Raw genomic sequence first — 22,816 nt, forward strand, 5'->3', positions numbered from 1 at the left:
GTATGACTATAAAACCTCAAACACGCCCCTCGATAAAGGTTGGCAAATGAAGGAGGCGGCAGTTTAGCGAATATGCGAGTGCAAGCGCCGCCCTAACCGTGGAAGGTTTCCGCATACCGAATATAGGTTTATATCATGGCCTCTAGGCCTCATGGTTTATTTTTGAAAAGAAAGCATAATCAATTGAGAAGGGAATGGATATTGCCATAATAATATCAAAGTTAATACTTGTCGTCCATAACAAGAAGGAATGCATCACGATTGTATAATATCCAGCTTTGGTATTTCATTTGATTACACTAAACATATGAAGCTTTATCTTTACTAGATTTATGCACTGAACATTTGCAGACCAGGCCTTCTACATGTAGTGAGCACCACATTAGATTGTGTTTACAAGAAATATTTATAAAATAAATAAATAACATGAATCCATATAAGATTTATATAGTGCACCAGAGGATACAAAGCGCTGTAATTTCGCTGCTACTAGTGAATTATCAGAATCAGATATCATCAACTATGCCGATTGTAGCCGATTAGATTGTAACATCCACTTATTATCTCAGCAGTTCCCCAAAGTCCATTGGATGAAGAAAGATGTGAGCGGTATGAATTAATAAGTGTCGCCTCCTAGAAATATCTTAGATCACCAGCTTGGATGATAAAATATTATCTAGTAGAAACACGCATCTGTTTTTCAAGGTCTCCCTTTCATCTATTGACCTTAAAGAAAGGATTAAAATTATTGAATAGAGTCCATGACCTGACGCAACGCATTATTAATGAGTAGCTATTAGGGACAGTCATGATGTTATGGTTGAGCGAGCAACGTATGACCACTACACAGGTCAATGGCCTGATTGCGATCTGGCGGGTTTTTAAAAGCACAGTCCCTGAACTACGGTGTACCATGAGGGACATGCAAACTTAAAATAATTTTTCACAAACTCAAATATTTTTTTGCAAACTGAAATGATTTTCTACAAACTTAAATATTTTTTTACAAACTTGAAATATTTTTTGCAAACTTTCGACTTTCACGAGAGCCCAAGACTCCCAGCGAGACTCTGGCTACCGAGCTTGACTCTATGCGCGCTGCCATATGATTTTTTTAAAAAAGAAGGGTCTTAGACCGCTCGGCCACACGACTTGTTGGTATCCATCTTGAATTTTTTTTACATATAATCGCAACCTCAACATAGGCTTACCACGTGGCAAGCAAAGGCAGAAAACGTACCAGTAAAAACACTGTAGTCTACCAGTATCACGCTGTATAAATGTCAGTAATTCAATAAGGAATTAGTCACATTTACAAGGAACATAATTTGTACTTTTTTTTATTATTTTTTAAAATTTTAAAACGGCATCTTTATAGAGGGTAGCCCAGATCAGTGAACAGAGCACTGCTTTCCACTGGGGCCCTCTTTACATGATAAAATACACCTGATACAAAAATATGGCACATGTTATATGAGGTTAATTTGGTCTGAAACCCACATCAGGCATCAACATAAATTGGGGGATGATTGTATGAACAAAGCCCCATCCGATCTATGCCTAGATGCTTGTTTGCGATTGCGAGACCATTTGATTCTCACCAAATCTTTGCTGTGTAAAACATGTCGACTACTCATTACCATTGGGTTAAATGTAATAGCTGCCCTGTGAATATTTGGCAATTTACACACAGTATATTGTACTCATCTACGCATGGCAGCTACACATGGCAGCTATGTTGCACTTGAACCCACTTCTGGCACTGAGCAGTTGATGTGTAGCAAAAGAGCACTATAGCACTATTGTGTCAAATATTAATGGCAATGATCCATTGAATTTATTTATGAGGGAGTGTGGGATTTGTTAATGATTTGCAACATTTATGATTAAGTGTCTAGGTCTTGTGATGTATAACATTTTTGTGCATAGTAATATTAGTATTAGTCCAGTCAATCTAAACAAAATAGTGGTGTCACTCACCACTAATTGCAACAGAATTTTTTTCACTTTTATACATTTTAGAGATGTGCCCTGAACATCATACCAAAAATATACTAAAATATACTTGGTGCAAAGGTAGTTTTTGGCGGAAAAAGGTCATACAGGGGTCAGATTTCAAAATTGCTTTAATCTTTTTAAAAACTATACCAAAGCATTCCTCTAGGCTTAAGGATTCAAAAAAAGTATAGTTTGTCATATCTGTGATGTACCATTCTCAAGTTATAAGCAAAAAGGTCAAAGGTCAAATTTTGGGCTCCACGTGGGTCAACTCTGAAAAAATGCTCCGATCTCCCTAAAAATGGTCTCAATGTGTTCGTCTTTTAAAAACACTTCAAAATAAGAATAGTTTTCCATATCTTGGATGTTTCGTTACCTAGGTAGCAGGGTAAAAGAGGTCATTGACCATTGAACTCTATTGACCCTGACCTAGTTTTCGATGTTACGCATGTAATTAAACAACCTAAACAGTGCAAATATTCTTTAAATGAATTATGTATGCAAGTTTCGAACAATTTGAGACTATTTTGGTTAAAATCGGACAATTTTTAGTTTTTTGACCTCTGTTGAACCCAACATTTGACCTTTGACCTTTTCGGTTATAACTCAAGAACCGTACATCACAGATATGGCAAACTATATTTTTTCTGAATCCTTATGACTAGAGGAATAATTTGGTATAGTTTTTTAAATGATTGGAGTGATTTTGAATTTTGACCCCTGTTTGACCTTTTCCCGCCAAAAACTACCTTTCCACCAAGTATATTTTAGTATACTTTTTATATGCTGTTCAGGGGACATCTCTGACATTCATAGCAGTGAAAAAAATTCTGTTGCAATTAGTGGCGAGTCAAAACCCACTTTGACTGGACTATATGTATGCAAGTATGTAGCATTATTCATGCATAAATGGTGTAAAATCCTCAATAATTTAGGGATGGAGGAAAGGAAATCCGCACATAATCACAATATTTCGCATTTGCGCATTTCTGACTCATTATTTCCCGCCAATTTACTAAGCTGGCTTGACCCATGTGACTTGTTAGAGTTGACAAGAGTGAAATAAATCAAGCAAACATTCGAATAAAAAGTTGTATTTTATCAGTTTCAAGTGAAAGAATACATCTTAGTGTTGATAAATATCAAGAAATCTCAAATTCGGTTGTGGAAGAATGTGTCTTCCACTTCCATTACTCTCTGGCCTTAAAAGGGCATTTCGTGATCCACAGCCTCATCCCCCCACTTTTTTCAAAATAAGTTGAGATTATTATACCACTGGAAACCTCATAATGTTTATGTACCAGAAATTTCTTGCAGATTGTTTCGTTTTACAAAAATCTCGTCAAATTCGAATTTTGTTCTGGTACAAAAAAATGTATACCAGAACAAAATCACAACAGTGGCCTATGGAGCAGTGTAATACACATAATCATGCGTAACTCAAAAACGCAAAATCGGAATCAACTCAAATTTTTGGAATAAGCTTTTTCATGGATATACTGAAAAATGAAAAAAAGAGGATGCTAGGACCACGAAATACTCACTTTAACCATTCATGTAACCATTACCGAGCTCTCTACCCACCTTTCAGCCGCCTCACACTTTGTCAAAGAAGTTTCTTCCACCTATGTTATGGAATGAGCTACCGGAAAATTTTGTCTGTTGTCCCACCTTGTCCGCTTTCAAGGCCGCAGTTAAAGCCCTCCAATAGTTGTCTTTTTTATCTTGTTTTTGCTTAATTTTTGCTTTAAAATTTAGTGCTCTTTGAGCACTAAAAATTGGGTATTTCCTGTGCTTTTTGCCAAATGTAATAAATAAAAAAATATTTCAAGAAATTCTATATATGAGACATAAAATTACTGAAAGTCGCGGAAGCCAATGTTGAAAACTTGCCCAATGTTTTCTTAACTGTTGATTGCTATGACACAAGAAATTATCAAAAGTCGCTGAGAAAATCGTCAAAAGTCGTCCAATGGGGCTAGCTACCAAATCATGTGTTTGGCAACCCTGAGAGGGGGCAGGTAAAACGCCAGACTTTGGTACAATTTCATGTTTTCAAAAGCGCTCGATAGTAAGCACATGCTAACTACCGTATTGTTTGTAATAAACGCTCCCCCTCTAATAAATGCCCCCCCTCCAATTTTTCTGTGAAAAATTGACAAAAATGCCATGCTATATCGTGTGAGTAAGCTTAAAACTGGCATCTGTCAGTCAGTCTTGTCAGGGACAATCGGTAAATTGCATGGACAAAACCTGTTATGACTCACACTTCCATCCATTCCATTGCCTAATTGTGGTAGAATTTCACTAGATTCTTGCTTGATGATGTACTTTACGGGTGTAATTTTGATGCATTTACTACGAAAATTATATTTTCTATGGGCGTCGCCATTAGTATAGCCGTAAATCCCTCTATACAGGAGCACCATCGGGAAATATAACCCGATTTTTAAGTTTTTTTCACTGACAATTCACCTTCAATAAACCCTTTTGGAAAAATGCAACGCCCCCGGGGGCGTTTATCACAAACAATACGGTATATGGAGTTTTTTACTGTATGACAAGGAATTTGGAAACCAACGGCACAAGCAGGAACGTAGCAAGGGGGTGGACAGGGTTGACAAAGTCCATGGGCCTCAAGGGTTCAGGGGCCTAGAGCAAAAGTGAAAATGAAACAATGTTGATGAAAAAAGGAGATGTCAAAAGGGCCCTGCACTGCTCCTTGTCCATGGGCCCCCGAGCCTCTTGCTATGTGTCCCTGGGCACAAGAGGTAAAATCAGAACTCCTGTGTGTTTGTTTCTTCAATTTTTCATCATGTCTTTTTCAATTTCTTGTACTTTTTAGGCCAAAAAAAAAAAGGTTTGTCTCACGAACATTTGCCAAAAAAGCTAAGTGCTATTTTTTTTTTTTTTTTTTTTTTTTTTTTTTAGAAGCTATGCTAATGCGTTTTTTTTTTTTTTTTTTTTTTAGCCTGAGACAAATGAAAATCACAAGACAGGTATTGGAAAACTACAAGTGGTCTTACAATGAAAGAGAAGCAACAAATTTACAATGTTAATATTCTGTAATCAAGTAAAGTATCAAGTATTCTTGCCGGAAAATACGGGTTACAGCTTCGCCCCGACACCAACTCATTTTTTAGGGCATTCAGAGTAACCGAATCGGGCGCACCGATGCAGTGCCCAATTCCTCAGCACAGTCCCCCTGTTTTAACTATACGAATATTTAACAATCATGTTGAAATAAACGGTAAAAAATTCGTTAAAAAACAGCTACAAAAAATACAAAAATTTATGAAAACAACATGGCTTCACTCGATCGCAGAGTTCTCCGCAGGCTAAGTCCTTTTATATTGCATCCACTTTGCTTCGCCGGCTTTACGCTCCGTGCCGTTGCAAGGATGGCGTGAAACTAGCGAGACTGAGGCTACGGTGTGGGTTACGGGCTATCTGCAACACTAATGGCATACGCGCTGCCTGACATTTTCGATGGTTTTCTGACATTGAGGAATTCATTTTACTACGTTGGTCGAACTATCGGGAACCGGAAAATCGGGGAAAAAAAAAACCTTTAAAAGGCGGTCAGCGCAGAGAAACGCAGCTGTATCGCTTTCACATACTTATGCGCGGGTTCGTGAGACAAACCTTTTTTTTTTGGCCTTATGAAAAATACCAAATTAAAGCCATATTGTAACATTTGCTGATGGAGGACACCCTCAATAGTTTATTTTCTGTTTTTTACACAATTGTAATGTACTTCAGTTACTAAGATAATCATGAGTGTGCACCATCTTTCAGTGGTGTAGATTTCTTATTGATATTGGGGGGGGGGGTGTTGAGTTGGAAAAAATTCTTGAAGTATAGTCAATCCAACACCATTTGGCGACAGAATAAGTTAATTAAAATTTGCTATTTTGAGGCTAAACTGATGAAATATGGTGTAAAAGTAGAATAAATGTGTGTGAAGCGCGTGAAAATTTGCACTTTCTGTGCTAAAGTGCAAATATGAGGTTAATTTGTTCAGAAACCCATTATCAGGCGTCAACATTGTTGGGATGATTGCATGGACCACCCCCCTGGCAAAATATTAGGGGTGCTTTATCCCCCCCCCCCCATCCCTACCCCGGGATCTACGCCTACATGTATGCCATCTTTTGATATTATAATTGGCATGATAAATGACAGAAACTCTATGCCACATACAGCTGTTATCAGTGAAGCTAAAAATAGTTGGGTTACATCAGCGTGTTATCATCAAAGGTAAACCATCAGATTGGAAATCAGTTACTGCAATCTGCTTGGAGTCAAGGTACACATGTATACCAGGCAGTCACCATTATACAGGTACAAGTCCATACATGACAACAACAACAAGAGACTTTTCTGTTGGATGTGCGTTTGTTGGATAAATCTACAAGTTTACGAGAATCATTCCATTGGATTATCTAACTCGTGTGTAATCAAGGGAATCTGTTGGTCAACATGGACACCGGATCTTTGTGAACAAGCCTGTTGGAAAACAGAGAACAACCTCCTGAAGCAGTTATGTTGTTGGTAACATGTATCTCTTCTTGTGTATTGATGGTCTTCAAATCTTTAATCTTTTTATAAAGCTAGATAGCACTTCCAAGTTGCATGGATAATTCCTTTTGACTGGGAAATAGTTTGTGGTTCTCTTTAAATTTGTGAGCTGGACATCGTTTGATTTGATCTACATTCTGTTAGACATTCCTTGGGATTTCTTGGCATCAGGATGATTTGTTAAAAATATATATTCAAGATTAGGTGATCCATATGCATGGCCTACATCACAGATATTGCCTACATCCACTAGTCCTAAGGTTTGCAAGTCCTTTAAGGTTCATTTGTCCTGAGGTTTGCTAGTCGTAAGGTTTGCTAGTCCTAAGGTTCTTTAGTCCTAAAGACCGCTAGTCGAGCTTAGTCCACTAAGCTTTGATATTAGGTTTGCTAGTCCTTTAAGGTTCGCTCTAGTGTTCTCTAGTCCAAAAGAACATTAATCCACTAAGCTTTAATATTAGGTTTGCTAGTCCTTTAAGGTTCACTAGTCCCAAGGTTCTCTAGTCCTAAGGTTCTCTAGTCCTGAGACCGCTAGTCCACTAAGCTTTAATATTAGGTTTGCTAAAGTTTGCTAGAACTAAAGTTTGTTTGTCCTAAGGTTATCTAGTCCTAAAGACCGCTAGTCCACTAAGCTTCGCTATTAGATTTGCTAGTCCTTTAAGGTTCGTTAGTCCTAAGGTTTGCTAGTCCTAAGGTTTGCTAGTCCTAAGGTTCGCTAGTCCTAAGGTTTGATAGTTCTAAGGTTCACTAGTCCTAAGGCCAGTCCTAAGTAAGGTTTGCTGCTAATCCTAAGTTTCGCTAGTCCTAAGGATTGCTAATTCTAAGTTTCGCTAGTCCTAAGGATCGCTAATTTAAAGGTTCGCTAGTCATATGGTTCGCTAGTCCTAAGGTTCGCCAGTCCTAAGGTTCGCTAGTTTTAAGGTTCACTAGTCCTAAGATTTCCTAGTCCTAAGGTTCTCTAGTCTTACGGTTCACTAGTCCTAAGCAGGGTTCGAGTTTGTTTGAAAATTTTGCGTAGCAGTTTTTGGCCAATTCATCATAATCAGGATACTTCCGTATGCTAAAGCACTATAAAAAGTGCTATGCAAATGCAAAATTGGGTAGCAGTTACTTCAAAATAAGGAGCAAACTGCTATGCGATACAGCCAAATTCGAACCCTGGTCCTAAGGTTCGCTAGTCTTAAGGTTCACTAGTCCTAAGGTTTGCTAGTCTTTAGGTTCGCCAGTCCTAAAGTTTGCTAGTCCTATGGTTCGCTAATCCTAAGGTTCGCTAGTCTTAAGGTTCACTAGTCCTAAGGTTCGCTAGTCTTTAGGTTCGCCAGTCCTAAGGTTTGCTAGTCCTATGGTTCACTAGTCCTAAGGTTCGCTAGTCTTAATGTTCACTAGTCCTAAGGTTCGCTAGTCTTAAGGTTCACTAGTCCTAAGGTTCGCTAGTCTTAAGGTTCGCCAGTCCTAAGGTTCGCTAGTCCTATGGTTCACTAGTCCTAAGGTTCGCTAGTCTTAATGTTCACTAGTCCTAAGGTTCGCTAGTCCTAAGGTTCGCTAGTCCTAAGGTTCGCTAGTCCTAAGGTTCGCTAGTCCTAAGGTTCGCTAGTCCTAAGGGTCGCTAGTCCTAAGGTTTGCTAGTCCTAAGGTTCGCTAGTCCTAAGGACCGCTAGTCCTTTAAGATTCGCTATTAGATTTTGCTAGTCCTTTAAGGTTCACTAGTCCATAAACATGATAAAACTATAGCATTTTTTGCTGACCAGATGATATTATTTGAATGTTTTGGAGCATATTTAATTGATAAGCATTATGTATGATTCTATGACGTCATTTTGGTTACATTCATTTAGGATGATGGATTCAAATGAAGCTTGGCAGACAAAATGTTCAAATTCAGCATTCTCAAATTGTGACCGTACACCACGAATGAGCCGTAAATGTCCTCAATTGTATTCTGAGTTGATTTGATTTGATTTGAGTTTATTAAGCATATCATCGTAAGAGTCAAATAACATATTGCACAGAACATAAATACAAGAACATAGTTATTATAAAATACAAATTAAAACATAAAAATTGACACGATAATACGCTAAGGATATCCCTTAAAGTCAGAGACTTATTTCCAAAGGGTCCTTATAAATAACAATGAAAATATATATATATTACAACTATTTAAAACATGAAACACCTAAATTACAATATTAAAAACTATATAACCATGTGGTCTAAGAGGATAATTTTAGCATCTTTTTAAACCTTGATTTTATATTGCACAATTTTACATTTTCGGTAGTTTGTTCCAATCATGGATTGCATTGTAAAAAAGGAAGCAGAATCTGCTGTTTTGATTTTTGGAACTTGGAAGTTAAAATTGCTACCCCTAGTGTTATAACGATGAAGATGAGATAATTTGACAAAGTTTTCTTTCATATAGCTTGGGCAAACATCATTAAAAATATTAAATACATGGTTCAAACGGAGCTGCTCAGCCCTTGTTCTGATATTCGAAATGCCTAGATCCTGAAAGTCAGCTTGGTTAATATGATACATGTGATCTTTTCCCAGGATAAATCTGATAACTTTGTTCTGAGCTCGCTGCAATCTGATTGAATGATATTTAGAAATGGCACAATACCAGGAGGAAATAGAATAATCAAACAGGCACAAAACAAGAGCTGAGCAGACCATTTTCTTCACTTTTTGATTAAAAATTTAAAAAATTTGCTTGTCTGTAGAGGAATTTCAAACGAGAATTAACTTGTTTCACAATTTTGGTTGCAATTTCCTCACCATCAAGAAACTGATTAAGTTCTAGACCAAGATAAACAACAGTATGCTTAGACTTAATTATTTGACCATTGTTAAGAATGATAGAAAAATCAGAAACATTATTGACCTTACGCTCGATCCAAAGAGAATCAGTTCAGTTTTACCTGTGTGCAGAGAGAGATTATTTTCTATAAGCCATTTATTGCAGCTCTCCAAGTTATCACGAAGAACATGACTGATTCTCTCTGGATCTTTGTCGGAATATATCAAAGCACTATCATCAGCATACTGTAACATAATACAATTAATAGAAGTGGACATGTCATTAACATAGCATAGGAATAAAAGAGGACCTAAAATACTGCCTTGGGGAACTCCGCATGTTATGACAAGAGGATCAGACTCAACCCCACCAATTTGAACAATTTGTTTACGATCACAAAGATAAGATTCAAACCAGGCTGTGGACTTAACACCCATGGCAGACAGTTTGTTACACAAGATTTTATGGTCAACACTGTCAAAAGCCTTCTGGATATCTAATAAAATCATCCCAGTATAGAAGCCAGCAGCAGTTTTCTTTCTGATATGATCTTGTGTAAAATGGGCATGAAAATGGGCATGAAGGTCGTATTCATAGGTAACTCAATTTGGTGCTACGTGTACCTCATTTAATGAGATACACGTAGGACCAACTTGAAATACCTATGAATATGACCTTCATGCCCATTTTACACTGTAACTCAGAATATAATTGAGGACATTTACGGCTCATTCGTGGTGTACGGTCACAATTAACTGAAAAAAGTGGTTAGCTTTTAATAATGCCAACTACCTCTTTTTACATTGATCAGTCTAAACCATATAAAATTGTGTAGTGACATTTTGAAGAAGACTGAAAATGAACCGCAATTTTTCACGGTACATTATTTTGATTAAAAATAGCACACAAACTAGGCTATATGGTCATTTTCACGGTAAAGGGTGTAACTTTTGATTTTTAGGGTCAAAATTTCAAACCACTTAAATATGTTTCTGTTTACTGAAATCATGCATAGAAGCAACTTAAATTCAAGTAAAATAATGTTTCAAGGCTTAATCCTTTTGATTTCTAATAAAAATTTGACATTTGCATAACATTTTGGTTAAAATCTAAGAAAAATGTATTTTACATAACCTCAGAAAATTTTGACATGAAAGCTGGAATACATGTGAAATTCCATTCCAAAGTAAGTCAACAGATATAAGTTAAATTTTATACCATGTTTTGCTATGTTTGTAATTGCAGTTTTGAAAATTTTTAACATCAAGTGTCATTTACAATGGAAATTTCCAAACCTTAAACATATTTTTAAGTTTTAATTGGGTTCCTAAAATAATTTGAATGTCTAACTTCATGTACAAATACTACTTGATGAAAGGAACCTCCCAGCCAAGTTTCACAGAAATTGGAGTTATTTTTTAGAATTGGCAATTCAAGCGATTTGTGTTTCGGAGGCTTCAGTTAACAACACAGGTGATCATAAAAGTAAAATATTTAGCTAACTACTACAAGTTGACATAAAAAAATAGGTAAAAAATATCACAATTACCAATTTTCATGCTTTACTTCTAAGTATTGAATTTCAGTTGTGACAAAAATTAAATTATCACAGCAAGTCATTTTTTTTGTTTCGGAGGCTTCATGTTAACAATTGTTAAACATTGCAGAATTAGTTTTTTTGAAAACAACAGTGTTGGGATCATCTAAGCTGTTATTTTCTTGTGTGTATTGAATCAATGATTCTATGCGGCAGATATTGTAGATTTATCACACATTAATTTTTTCACCCATTTGTTAAGTATGGTGTTTTTTGTATGTGAAGCCTCCGAAACAGGCTTTTTAAGGTATCAGTATATTTTTCAAACATTAACCATAATGTCAATTTTTTTTTTAATTTATGACATTCTGCACATATCAAGTAATAATTACAATGCAGATATCATTATGAAACACACCAATTTAGATATGCATAGATGATAATTAAGTTTACTGTTGTTTGGAGGCTTCATTTGTTTCGGAGGCTTCAATTGTTAACGGAAAGTTTGTATTGGGTCCCATTTTCAAACGGTGATATATATCTCCACGATTTAAAAACATGTGACTTGAGGATCTACTTTGCTACATTTTGATAAATAGATTGGATGAGCTCTTTTATTTATATTTGCACAAGCTTGCTGAACAGTTTGTTTCGGAGGCTTCAAAAAGTTAACGGAAAAACGGCTATTTGAAGTCAAGATTTTATAAAAATTTTAAAAGCTTGCAAATCGGCTAATTTTGTTACCCATTTCAAGTTAAGATAACAACTGTTATAAATCAAGAAGAAGTGAAGAAATAACCAAGAATTATGAACCAAAGCTACACCCACAAAGTTTGTTAACAATTGTTAACGGAAAATGAAGCCTCGAAACGACAAATATCAAGTCCGGTTCTCAAAAATACAGGGCCGTTCACAATTAAATCTAATGTGGCAGTGTTTACTGAACATATGACTGTACTTTCAGGATAAGAAAAATTATCCATGAACTAACTGAGAAAACACAGGGTTTTACAAAAATGTTACTGTTTTTTATAGTTTTTCAAAATGGCAATATTAAGTACATTTAAGCCTGCTAAAACTGAACGCAGTAACTCCCAAAGCTGATTATGCTACCCAAGGTAGCTGCTAACTAGATGACTTATGTGGCCAAAAATTATGGAATTCTGTGGCTTTATTAGAACACTACGGATTAAAATGTTAAAAATCCAAAGTTACACCCTTTACCGTGAAAATGACCATATACATACCAGAATATAGCCTCATTGTCTAGCCAGCCAATGAGTTGAGTGAACATGTGAATGGAGATGTAAAGGCAAATTAATTTTACCTGTGGAACAGGGCATTGCAGCATACATCTATGGATTGTAAAAATGGTACTGTCCTTGTGTTGAAGGGTGGGTGGGGGGGCACCCAGCCTGTGGTATTTTGTGGTAGAACCAGTTAAAAAATGTCTAGGGGGGAGCATGTTTCTGTATTGCATCATGATTCATGCTTTCAAAAATAAGAAAATTGAGATCTCTGCGTAATCCATTAAAAAAAGTGATTTAGGGACTGTTCACAAACACTTGTTAGGGGGCCTGATGCAAAAAGGGGAGGGGGCCTGAAAAATTGTTGACCCTCCTAAGGGGGGGGGGGGGGCTAAAAAAAATGACCACAAATTTTCCTGGAAAAATTAAGTTTATAAATATGGTTTTCTATGGGGTTGACCCAAAATATTCATGTCAAAAAGGGGGGGGGCCTGAAATTTTTGAGGTCTGTAAAGGGGGGCCAAAAATTTTTTGTGCTGAAATTTTTTTTGCATCAGCCCCCCCCCCTTACAAGTGTTTGTGAATGGGCCATTACATGTCTACAGGTGGTAATTGAACAAGATTGTTATTTTTAAAGGAAAAAATGTTTGTCTTTGGTCTCATCCCCACTAGTGGTATAGCATCATAGGGGCACAGGGCAGGGAGGGTACATCCCCCCCCCATAGATTTGAAAAACTGAACCGCAGTTCTCTGCAATTTGACGACTAAATATATATACCTATCAAAATCAAATGATTCTAAACAATTGTGGGCACTGACTGGAAAATGCAGTCTTAAAATGTCACACAGTGGCCTCATCAAGTTGTCATTCTGTCCTATTAGATTATATAATATCAGAATGGAACTTGGAAGTGTAGCCATGCAGAATGGCCTCATCCCAATGGCATACTTCAGTAACCTCAATTAAACACTCATAGTACGAAATTTGACCTCAAATTGCAGAGTATGAGTTTTTGTACCCAGATTTTTTAAGGTCATTCAATGAATGTACAAATGTATCGGAGTTAAAGGACTGTGCCCTGATGCATTTAGATGAACATATTGTGGATCCTAGCGATGTGCGTACATGTATAGTGATAAATTGTGCAGTTAATGTTGTCAATGGCAATACATTTTGTTGACTGTTTGAAAAACACTAAATTTGACAACTACTGTATAAGTGGTAATTTTCGCGAGGGTTTTATTTCGCGAGATTAGAGAGCTCTCCAACTGCGAAAATAACATCTCGCGAATGTATGCAATAATGTATTGTAAGTATGGAAGGACTGGGCAATCACGAAAATAACATTCGCAAAAATGTGTCTCTCATTCCAAATCGCGAAAATAACTGTACACAAAAATTACCACTTTATATTTTGATGCAATTGAAATTCGGTCCAGTTTTCAATGGCATTTCATTAATTACTAAACCCGATCGATATAAAAAGCTATGATGATGGTTGATCCAAAACTGCATTTTGTTGTGAAACTTGTTTGTCTTTAAAAAAAATGCAGATCCCATTATTAAAAAGTTTGATTGGCAGACCCCCGTGGAAAGTGGATATTTTGGTAGAAAACCTCTTCTCAGATTAATTTCCAATGCATTAGTTTAACCCATATGTACAGTTTTATATTGCAAGTGTATTGAGTGCATGGAAAACATTGGAAATGTCATAGAGTGAAGGTGGGATTTCATATGAATCTGTGTTAATTCCCTCTCCATGTGGGTGTTGACTGCAAACGACAAGTTAAATTTTAAATGTAAATTTGAATGATCATATTTGGAATCAGCATGAAAAATGCATTAAAATGGGTACAAACAAGCCCAGTATTGGTTAAGTGGTTCTTGAGATATCTTGATATTTTGAGAAAATATCTCAAAACTACTTAAAAACGATAAGTTACAAATTTTAAATTTCAATAAATTCAGAATTGTACATTTGAATTACCATATTTGGAATCAGCATGAAAATTGCATTAAAATGGGTACAAACAAGTCCAGTATTGGTTAAAGTGGTTCTTGGGATATCTTGATATTTTGAGAAAATATCTCAAAACTACTTAAAAACGATAAGTTACAAATTTTAAATTTCAATAAATTCAGAATTGTACATTTGAATTACCATATTTGGAATCAGCATGAAAATTGCATTAAAATGGGTACAAACAAGTCCAGTATTGGTTAAAGTGGTTCTTGGGATATCTTGATATTTTGAGAAAATATCTCAAAACTACTTCTCATGTTGAATTCTATGGTTAGCACGTAAATTATTGTTTGCTCATGTTTATATTGGGTCTTCTGAGAAGTCCTTACCGACTGTGACTGTGTTCAGGGAATTGAGAGGGTGTTAGACCTCATGTTTCAAAAATGCTGATATTTCCATGCTATCTTGTGTGGTAAGCTTAGGCCCCCCCCCCCCAAAAAAAAGATGTTTGCTTGCTCTCAACCGACCGACCCTAATTTTGGAAATTGGAAAAAATTTTTTTTTCTATTTACTGCACAAAAGAAATTGACCCTATTTTTGGAAATTCCTGAAAAAGTTTTTTTTTCTTTTCAAATTTTGCATTCTGAAAATATTAAAAAAATGTATTTTAGAGCTTGCGTTCAACATTTTAGTTGTTTTGTAATGTTACTTGATTCATTTTGACACCAAAATTGTCTGATTTTTCATATTTTGAGCTTTAGTTAATTTTAAATACAAACAGTAGAGTTTGCTAGTAATTAAAAAAAAAGAAATTCCAACCGACCCAATTTTTAAAATTCATTTGAGGGCAAGCAAACAATTTTTTTTCTTGGCCTTATTAAGGTGTACAGTATGCTCGCTAATTGCATACGGTAATTGGTGAAAATCTGGTCGTAAACCCAAAAGTGAACCAGAAGTCATCGTTCCTAAGTTTGTAGTTCGTCAATTCAGCTTAAGTTATTTAAGCTTTAATACCTAATGATTTTAACAGGAATTATCTTTCTAAAAATGACCTAGCTAATAAATGCACCCCCTTTTGAAAATGCAATTCCCGGGCGACTATTCGAGGAAATTTGGTACTTTCACATCGACGGACATAGTAACCTGAAGTTCAATTGCTTTAAAGCAACTTTTTTCAACTCCACGTTCTTGCTGACACAACAAGATATGTGAGGAGATCTATATGATCATGAAAAATAGATGAGGCCAAATTGTTCATTGTCAGTTGTCTGTTTAAGGACAATCTCTGTGGAGAATCATCCTTAAATTATGCATCATAACAGTCGGCATCGCTTTGGGCTGTTCCAGTTGCAATCTATACTCCCCTATGGAAGACATGACCTTAATCTACCACACAGGGAGTGTGAATTTCAAATGGGGTTACTTGAATGGGTGACTCCATTTGAAATCTACACTCCCTGTGTGGGAGATTAAGGTCATGTCTTCCATAGGGGGTGTATGGATTTCAACTGGAATAGCTCATTGAACCAGGTCTCCATACACTCTAGAGTCTAACATGCTCATCTGTTTGGACACAGTTCATGAACCACAATATGTTTCTACATTCATTGCATGACCAGTAGCGTGTCCAGGGGGAGCTTTGGGTGCTGAAGCCCCCCGCACTTTGTTAAAAATCATGTAAAATCAGCCGTTTTTTTTTTTTTTTAGCCATAAAGCCCCCGCATAAATCTGAAAAAGGGGCTTAGCCCCCCGCAGGAAAAGATCCTGGACACGCCGGTGATGACCTTTGGATTCATTGGGTACAAAAACTCATAGTCTATACCTTGAGGTCAACTTTTGATACTTGTTTATTGAATGGAGGTCAATAGACTGTGTCTCTAACATGAGATCAGTTTGACATCATGTAATTGACTATTTATAAACCCATATCCATTTATTAAGTCTATTTGGATTTCTTTATGGAATAATACGGATATATTTAACCGAATTAATTCTGGCTTGAAAGAAAAGAATAAGCTGTGTTGTAAGTTGAGATGGCAGTGGAACAAGGGGACACAGTTAAAGCCTTGAAAATGTACAGTGGCGTAGATTTCTTTTTGACATGGGGGGATGGGGTTGGAAAAATTTCTTCAGCACCATTTGGCGACATAATAAGGTTATGGTAGAAATGCACGCAAATAATTTTGCCATTTTAAGCTAAACTGTTGAAATATGGTGCAAAAATGGAATAAATTCGTGCGAAGCTAAAAAAAATCACACTTTTGGGGCTAAAATGGCCCAATATGAGGTTAATTTGGTCAGAAACCCATATGACAGCATGGATATGTTTTTTTGATTCTTTAAAAGGTGTTCTGAAGTACTGGTTCTAAAGCAGAATAATGTGCATTAAATTTCCAGTGATTGGTTTCAGTGTTCTTAATTAACCGGTTAATTATAAACGGCGGTTAATTAACCGGTTAATTAACGTTAATTAACCAGTAAGATTGGTTAATTATGGTTGGAAAATATAAATCCGAGCTCTGAATTCAATATGCCATCATACTGAAGAACATTGTGCAAGTATTTAACATGAGCAATGAAGTGTTCTTGTCCACCTTTAGCTTTAAAACATTCCATTTTAAAATTTTAAAATTAAAAAAATATTTTTATATAAACTTATGTCAATTCAACATGTTTTTAAAAAATTTCACACTCATTGACACAGATGCACAATGACACTGTAAGTCTGTGACTCGCATACATTGTTAATTTTATCAACTTTTTATTTATTGATTGAAGCAATCCTGGGCAAAAATGGTAAAATCTGCCCACTCTGCTGTAGATTTTTGGTTACTTTGTACAACAGGTGGTAGGGGAGGGAGGCATGGGCATTCTGCCTGGTTGAAGGTATACCTGAATGTGCCATGGTTTTGAGGTACCTTTTCAGCAATTTTGGTATATGGGTAAGGACAGGGAAAATGTGCCGAAATTTGCACATTTTTGGGTCATGTCAATTTGTAAGCGCTTCTTTAGAATTGGCCATTGCTCATTAAAATGAGGCTAGTATAAGTGTGCCCTTTCATAAAAATATTGTAAGGAACACTTGACGTTTTGACTTTTTAAAACCTACATTTTGGTCAAAAAATGTGCTTGGATAGGTAGGCCTAGTTGTCAACTGATTTACCACTTGCTATAACATTGAATTGCTGATCTGTTGACTTAAAAGGGGGTTCTAAACCCATGTGGTAAATTTATGACTATTTTTGCATTTTTCTCAAAAAATAATTACACACAGGTAACAAAAGTTATGTATATTATTGGGGCAAGGAATCCAATTACTACACTGAAATTTCAGTGACTCAATACAAGCGGTTCAGTATATATGATAAGAAACGAGGTACATCCTAGCGGTACCTTATTTCTGATCATAAATAACAAAACGCTTGTCTTGGGTTACTGAAATTACAGTGTAGTAATTGGATTCCTTGCCCCTATAATATACATAACTTTTGTTACCACTGTGTTATTAGTTTTTGAGAAAAATGCAAAAATAGACACAAATTTATCAAGGGGTGTAGTACCCCCTTAATGGGGAACAGTGTTTTTCGGGGGATCTGTTAGCTTTTGTTGATTCTGATTGGAAGTACATGTATAAAGAAAGTCAGCATCCAAAAGTTTGTGTGGCACATCCCCATACAAATTTTTTCAAAGTAACCCCCCAACCGGATTTGTACATATGTGCTCATAGACTATGATATAGTCTGCATATAATGGTCTACATTGTATGATGTGCTGCATGACACTCTAGGACTAGAGAGCAAGAAGAAGAATACTATTTTAATATTTCCAGTGAACACAAAGTGATATTAAAATGTTAAAACTTAAAAAAAGCGTCAAATAATTCAAAATTCATAATTAACCTATTTTACCACCGGTTAAATATGATGCGGTTAATTAACTGGTTAATTAACCGGTAAGATTGAGGTTAATTAACCGACTAAGAACACTGATTGGTTTAGTTTAATTAAATCAGATTTGCGAGGTTTATTTGATCAAGCAAAATCAGTCTGAAGTCGGACATATTCACTTTTCAGTTTCTTAGAGGATTGTAATTTATGTAAACAACATTTAATACAAAGCAACATTTTGCAGAAAACCCAGGGGGATTGAATTTTGACAACCAGTTCAAACGATACAAGCAGTTAACGAGTTTCCAAAACAAAAGGAAACAATTTAGGGAAATGCTTCCTTTGTTTGGCTATACATGTATCTCAAAATTTAATTTTAATATTTCTGACTTCCAACTGATTTTGCTTGATCACATCACATGTGCACATTTTCTGTCAGTTCTCTGATTGATTGACCACCTTGCAATGCAGCATATGTACCTACTCTAAAAATCACCATTTTTCCAGATTTATAAAAGAAGTAGTTATTAATACGGATTGGAAACATCATGCACATTGACTTTCAGTAATGTATAATGCTGTTAAGATTTTAACATATAAACTGCTCAAATAAAGAAAGTCCGCAGTCATGTAACCCATTCTACATCAAAACCTGATCTTGTTGTGACAATTTGATTGATAAAGTCGTGTGCAGAATCTTGTTAGCTCCAATTTGATACCAAATTTGCTACCCAAAACTCTAAATTCACAGAGATTGATACCTGTATATGAAATTTGGTGCATTTTCAAAAGTTGCAAATTAAAAGCGGAGCACGCAGCGGATCTGTAGGTGAATGGCAGAGTACGACCATTGACATAACCCGAAACAACCGCTAGGTCATATCGATCGCATCGTGCCCTAGTATTCATCAGTAAAGCACTGTAACAATCCATGCGTTTTAAATTAACAATTGAATAAAGCGCGCACTTCGGATAGTCGACATGGGTTTTGACCACAAGCTTGACCACATTGCCACGCTAAGCAATTTCGACCGTGTGTATCGTTTTGATTTGCAACTTTTGAAAATGCACCAAATGCCATAAACTGGTATCAATCCTTGTTACTGTTGAGTGTATGGTAGTAAATTTGGTATCAAATTAGAGCTAACAAGATCCTGCACACGACCGTATCAATCAAATTGCCATAACAAGATCAGGTTTTGAAGTAGGACGAGTTACATGACTGCGGACTTTCTTTATTTGAGCAGTTTATATACATTTGTATACATGTAAGTCCAGAGAAAAGATTTTATGTGGGAAATTTTGAGTTAAACTTAAAGAACTCTCAAATAACCCAAAAAAGGGAAAAAAAGAAAAGCCTGATGAGTGATGATGAGTTTGTGTACAAGTAGTCAACTATCTTCAGAAGATAGCAATCGTCATAATTGATTTTAATTGATTTAAAAATGTATTTACTTATTTATCTATTTTAAAATTAGTTAGTTATAGATAAGGGGAAACTTCTATTAAAGGGAAATTTTGAAATACCATATCATGCAGACCTGAAACGTTTCCTCTTTTTAGTTGATTTCCTCCTTTTTTATTCCTGAAATTTACGCATTGTTATTTTCAGCCCAATTTGAGCTATTTTAGCATGATTTTGCGCCATTTCCCTCTTTTTTTAAAGCATTTTCCTCTTTTTTCACAAATGGTCAGTTTCAGGTCTGATGATCATGCTTTACATTTTAAAATGCAAATTGCTCCCCCTTCTAATTTTGTATGCCTTTTAAAAATGTTTGTTTGTAGTCATTTTGAAAATATATTCCTGTCAAAAAATGTCTAAAATGTTTCTAATAAGTTGATAAGCCAAAAAAGGAAAAAAAAAAGAAAAGCCTGATGAGTTTGTGTAGGCCCCTACAGTAGTCAACTATCTTTAGAAGATAGCAATATTCAGAAGATAGCAATTAATAAAGTCTTGCTTAGCATTAATATTGTAGTTTATTTTGACCAAATTTATAATTTTAATACTGATAAAAAAAACCAGAAAAAAACCCACAACATTTCCATTTCTTGCTGACGTTGACATCTATGACAGAAAAGTCAATGATAATTACTTTTGAGTTCGGAGCGTTGTGTAACCTTGACATGATAATTTTATGTGTTTTTTTTTCAATTCTGAATACGACAAAAATAGAATAAATTTATGGTTGTGAATCGACAGAGGTTTACTGGAATCGGTTGTGCTGGTACTCCATGTTGCTGTGATCTTTATTTATTTTTTTTTGCATCATTTTGTTTTCTGTGGATGTTAAAAAGCATACCATCACCTTGACATTACAGTGAATAATGCTTTTACAATGGAAACAATGGGCAGTGTCAGTCAGAAAAGCTATTTTTATTAAAATTAGCCGTCATGAGTCGCTGATGAGCTGAAACCACTGACGTTGCATCAGTTAGCGGAATTGGCTGTCAAGATGTTGTTGTGATTTGCGTACAAACAAAACAAACGGAATGCCGCAGCCGCCAGCTGTTTACCGCAGGTCACATGATGGTGGTATATAATACAGTAATTATTTCTCGGGAATAATTGTCATGCTGGTATTATAGGCTATATACTATACTGTTATCATTAGTGATAAAATATATATAATTTGAGTTCCGGTGAGTGAGAAGCACCAACTGGCTGTGATGAGGCTTTGATATGACTGTACACGTATACATGCATGTTTGGATGATGGCTCCATTAGAGGCGGAATATTTGGTATTTTACTAGTCCTTCAACTGGAAACATGTACATATATATAAACCTGATATTTTGCATTGAGACGAGATTACAACATGTGTGCTAAATAAATGGATTTTTGGGTACAACAACTTCTAGATATAACACATGAATTGCATTTGATAATAAAATAATACTGATAGTATCAGTGGCCTTTACAGGAGTCATTATAGATTTGACACATCATATTATAGCTACGGTTGAAAAAAACCCAAAAGCGACTGCCATTTTTCTATCAAGTAGTTATAATGCATTTGTTATAGCTGAAGTGGTTCATATGAAGTACAGCAATTGTTAATTTAATACTTAAAGTTGGTGAAATGCATCCTTGAATCAAGGTTGTCATGACGATGTATGTAATTAATTACAAATTGGTACAATGAACAATTTTGCATGCAGCTTGTTTTTGTTTATCATAGTTCTCTCCATTAGCAGAGTAAGTCTGAATGCCTTTAGTAAGTCCAGCTTTGCCTGAATTGCTGTTGTATAGGTGCCTGAAATTGCCTTCAATTCAATAGGTACATGTATGCCTTGGAATCTCCAGTATCTGAAGAAGAATGCCTTGGATTTATATTTTGCTCTAAATTTGATTGCCTTAAAATGTATGTGTGTGCATGGCTTGTGCCTGTTTGCATGCGATCTTTGATGGAAATATAATTTTTATAGCTGGAAATACATCTTTTGGTAGGTATAGTCAGTGTGTGAAGCATACATATCATCAGCATGAGCAAGGAACATTTAACCAGCATGTCTTCCAACACCGCTAACAGTAAACCTGCAGAAAGACCAACAAAACTGTCTCCGTCCAAATCTAAAGGAAAACAGAGCCAAGTGGTTAATGAACTAGTGAAAAGCTTAGAGGAGGAGAATATACCATTGGGGGATGAGGAAGGGTACGGTTCCCATGACGATGATGAGGATTATGGGTTAGATGGGTATACGTCTCCTCTTAAGGATGCACCAAGTTATCATACGTATTTGACACTAGTGCCTGAATATGAAGAAGAACCTGAAGGTATATTTAATTCAATTTCAAAAAGTGTTTTCATGGGAAAATCATTGTCATGTATTGTACATAGTACTTACTGCATGTAATCACCCAAGTAATACATTTTTTGTCAGATAATAAGCAGGGACAGGCGATTTTTTTCCGCGCAATTCTGCGCAATTGGCCATTTTTTTCCCTATGGGCAGGGATACATGATTTGCACTGAAAAAAAAAGTTCCGCGCAATTTGCTATTTTTTTCCGCGCAAATCGCCTGTCCCTGATAATAATTAGCCTACTCCTATTACAAAATGTATGTCCAGTGGCAGTACCACACTCCACAGGGGTGGGGGGAATCCAGTCAGAACTCTTTCCCCTGTTACCCCCCCCCAGTAAAAACCCAAAATTTCAAAAATTCACTTTTCCCCCATGCCCTCCCCCCCCCCAAAAAAAAGCTTCCTGGCGCCGCCACTGCATACCTCAACTTTGATGTCATTGGCCTACTTCAGGTCATTTCTTTTCTAAGACTTACAGAATAGTACCCCAAAATTGAAATATATGATAATGAATAACATTGCCATCAATGTGTTTCATTTTCATATGGTCCCGAGCCATATTTTTGAGACCAACATAATGGTGGTTGTAATTGCTACTTTTGTAGAGATTTGTTTGCTGACTTGTTCATCTTTTGATGTAGATACCAGATGTCCATGAAATCCACCCCATTACCCTATCTTCTTCTATAATATAGGTAACAATCTTTGAATGGCAAGCTACATGCATAAATATGGAATTTCAACACACGAGTATCCATGCTGCTACGACAAGACAAGTTGTTGGAATTCATGGTTTTCATCACACTATGCGAGGATCTATAAGCTTGATTCTTGCAAAGACACATTGGGCCATTTACAATTCATGCACATCCTGTGGAAAACATAAATGACCTTAAATCTCCCACACATAGGGGGTGTAAATTTCAAATGGGAGTACTAGTTGCCCATTCAGGCAACCCCATTTGAAATTCACACTCCCTGTATGAAGAATAAAGGTTATGT

At 36.0% G+C, this 22,816-nt stretch overlaps 1 protein-coding gene across 5 annotated transcripts in view; it reads left to right on the top strand.

The window, feature by feature from the left end:
* Nucleotides 1-22,816, top strand: part of LOC140163192 (tumor protein D54-like) — a 67,686-nt gene that overhangs the window by 1,973 nt on the left and 42,897 nt on the right. Inside the window, exon 1 of one of the 5 annotated variants that reach the window (XM_072186582.1) lies at nucleotides 21,406-21,787. The exons of 2 other annotated variants lie outside the window; for them this stretch is intronic. In XM_072186582.1, coding sequence (XP_072042683.1) covers nucleotides 21,496-21,787 — 292 coding nt within the window. In that variant the 5' untranslated portion in view covers nucleotides 21,406-21,495. Of the gene's footprint in view, nucleotides 1-21,405; nucleotides 21,788-22,816 lie in introns of those variants that run through there. 2 more of the 5 variants (XM_072186583.1, XM_072186585.1) reach the window with 2 other exon arrangements.

The sequence above is a fragment of the Amphiura filiformis genome, chromosome 10, assembly GCF_039555335.1.
Source record: "Amphiura filiformis chromosome 10, Afil_fr2py, whole genome shotgun sequence".
Lineage (NCBI taxonomy): Eukaryota > Metazoa > Echinodermata > Ophiuroidea > Amphilepidida > Amphiuridae > Amphiura > Amphiura filiformis.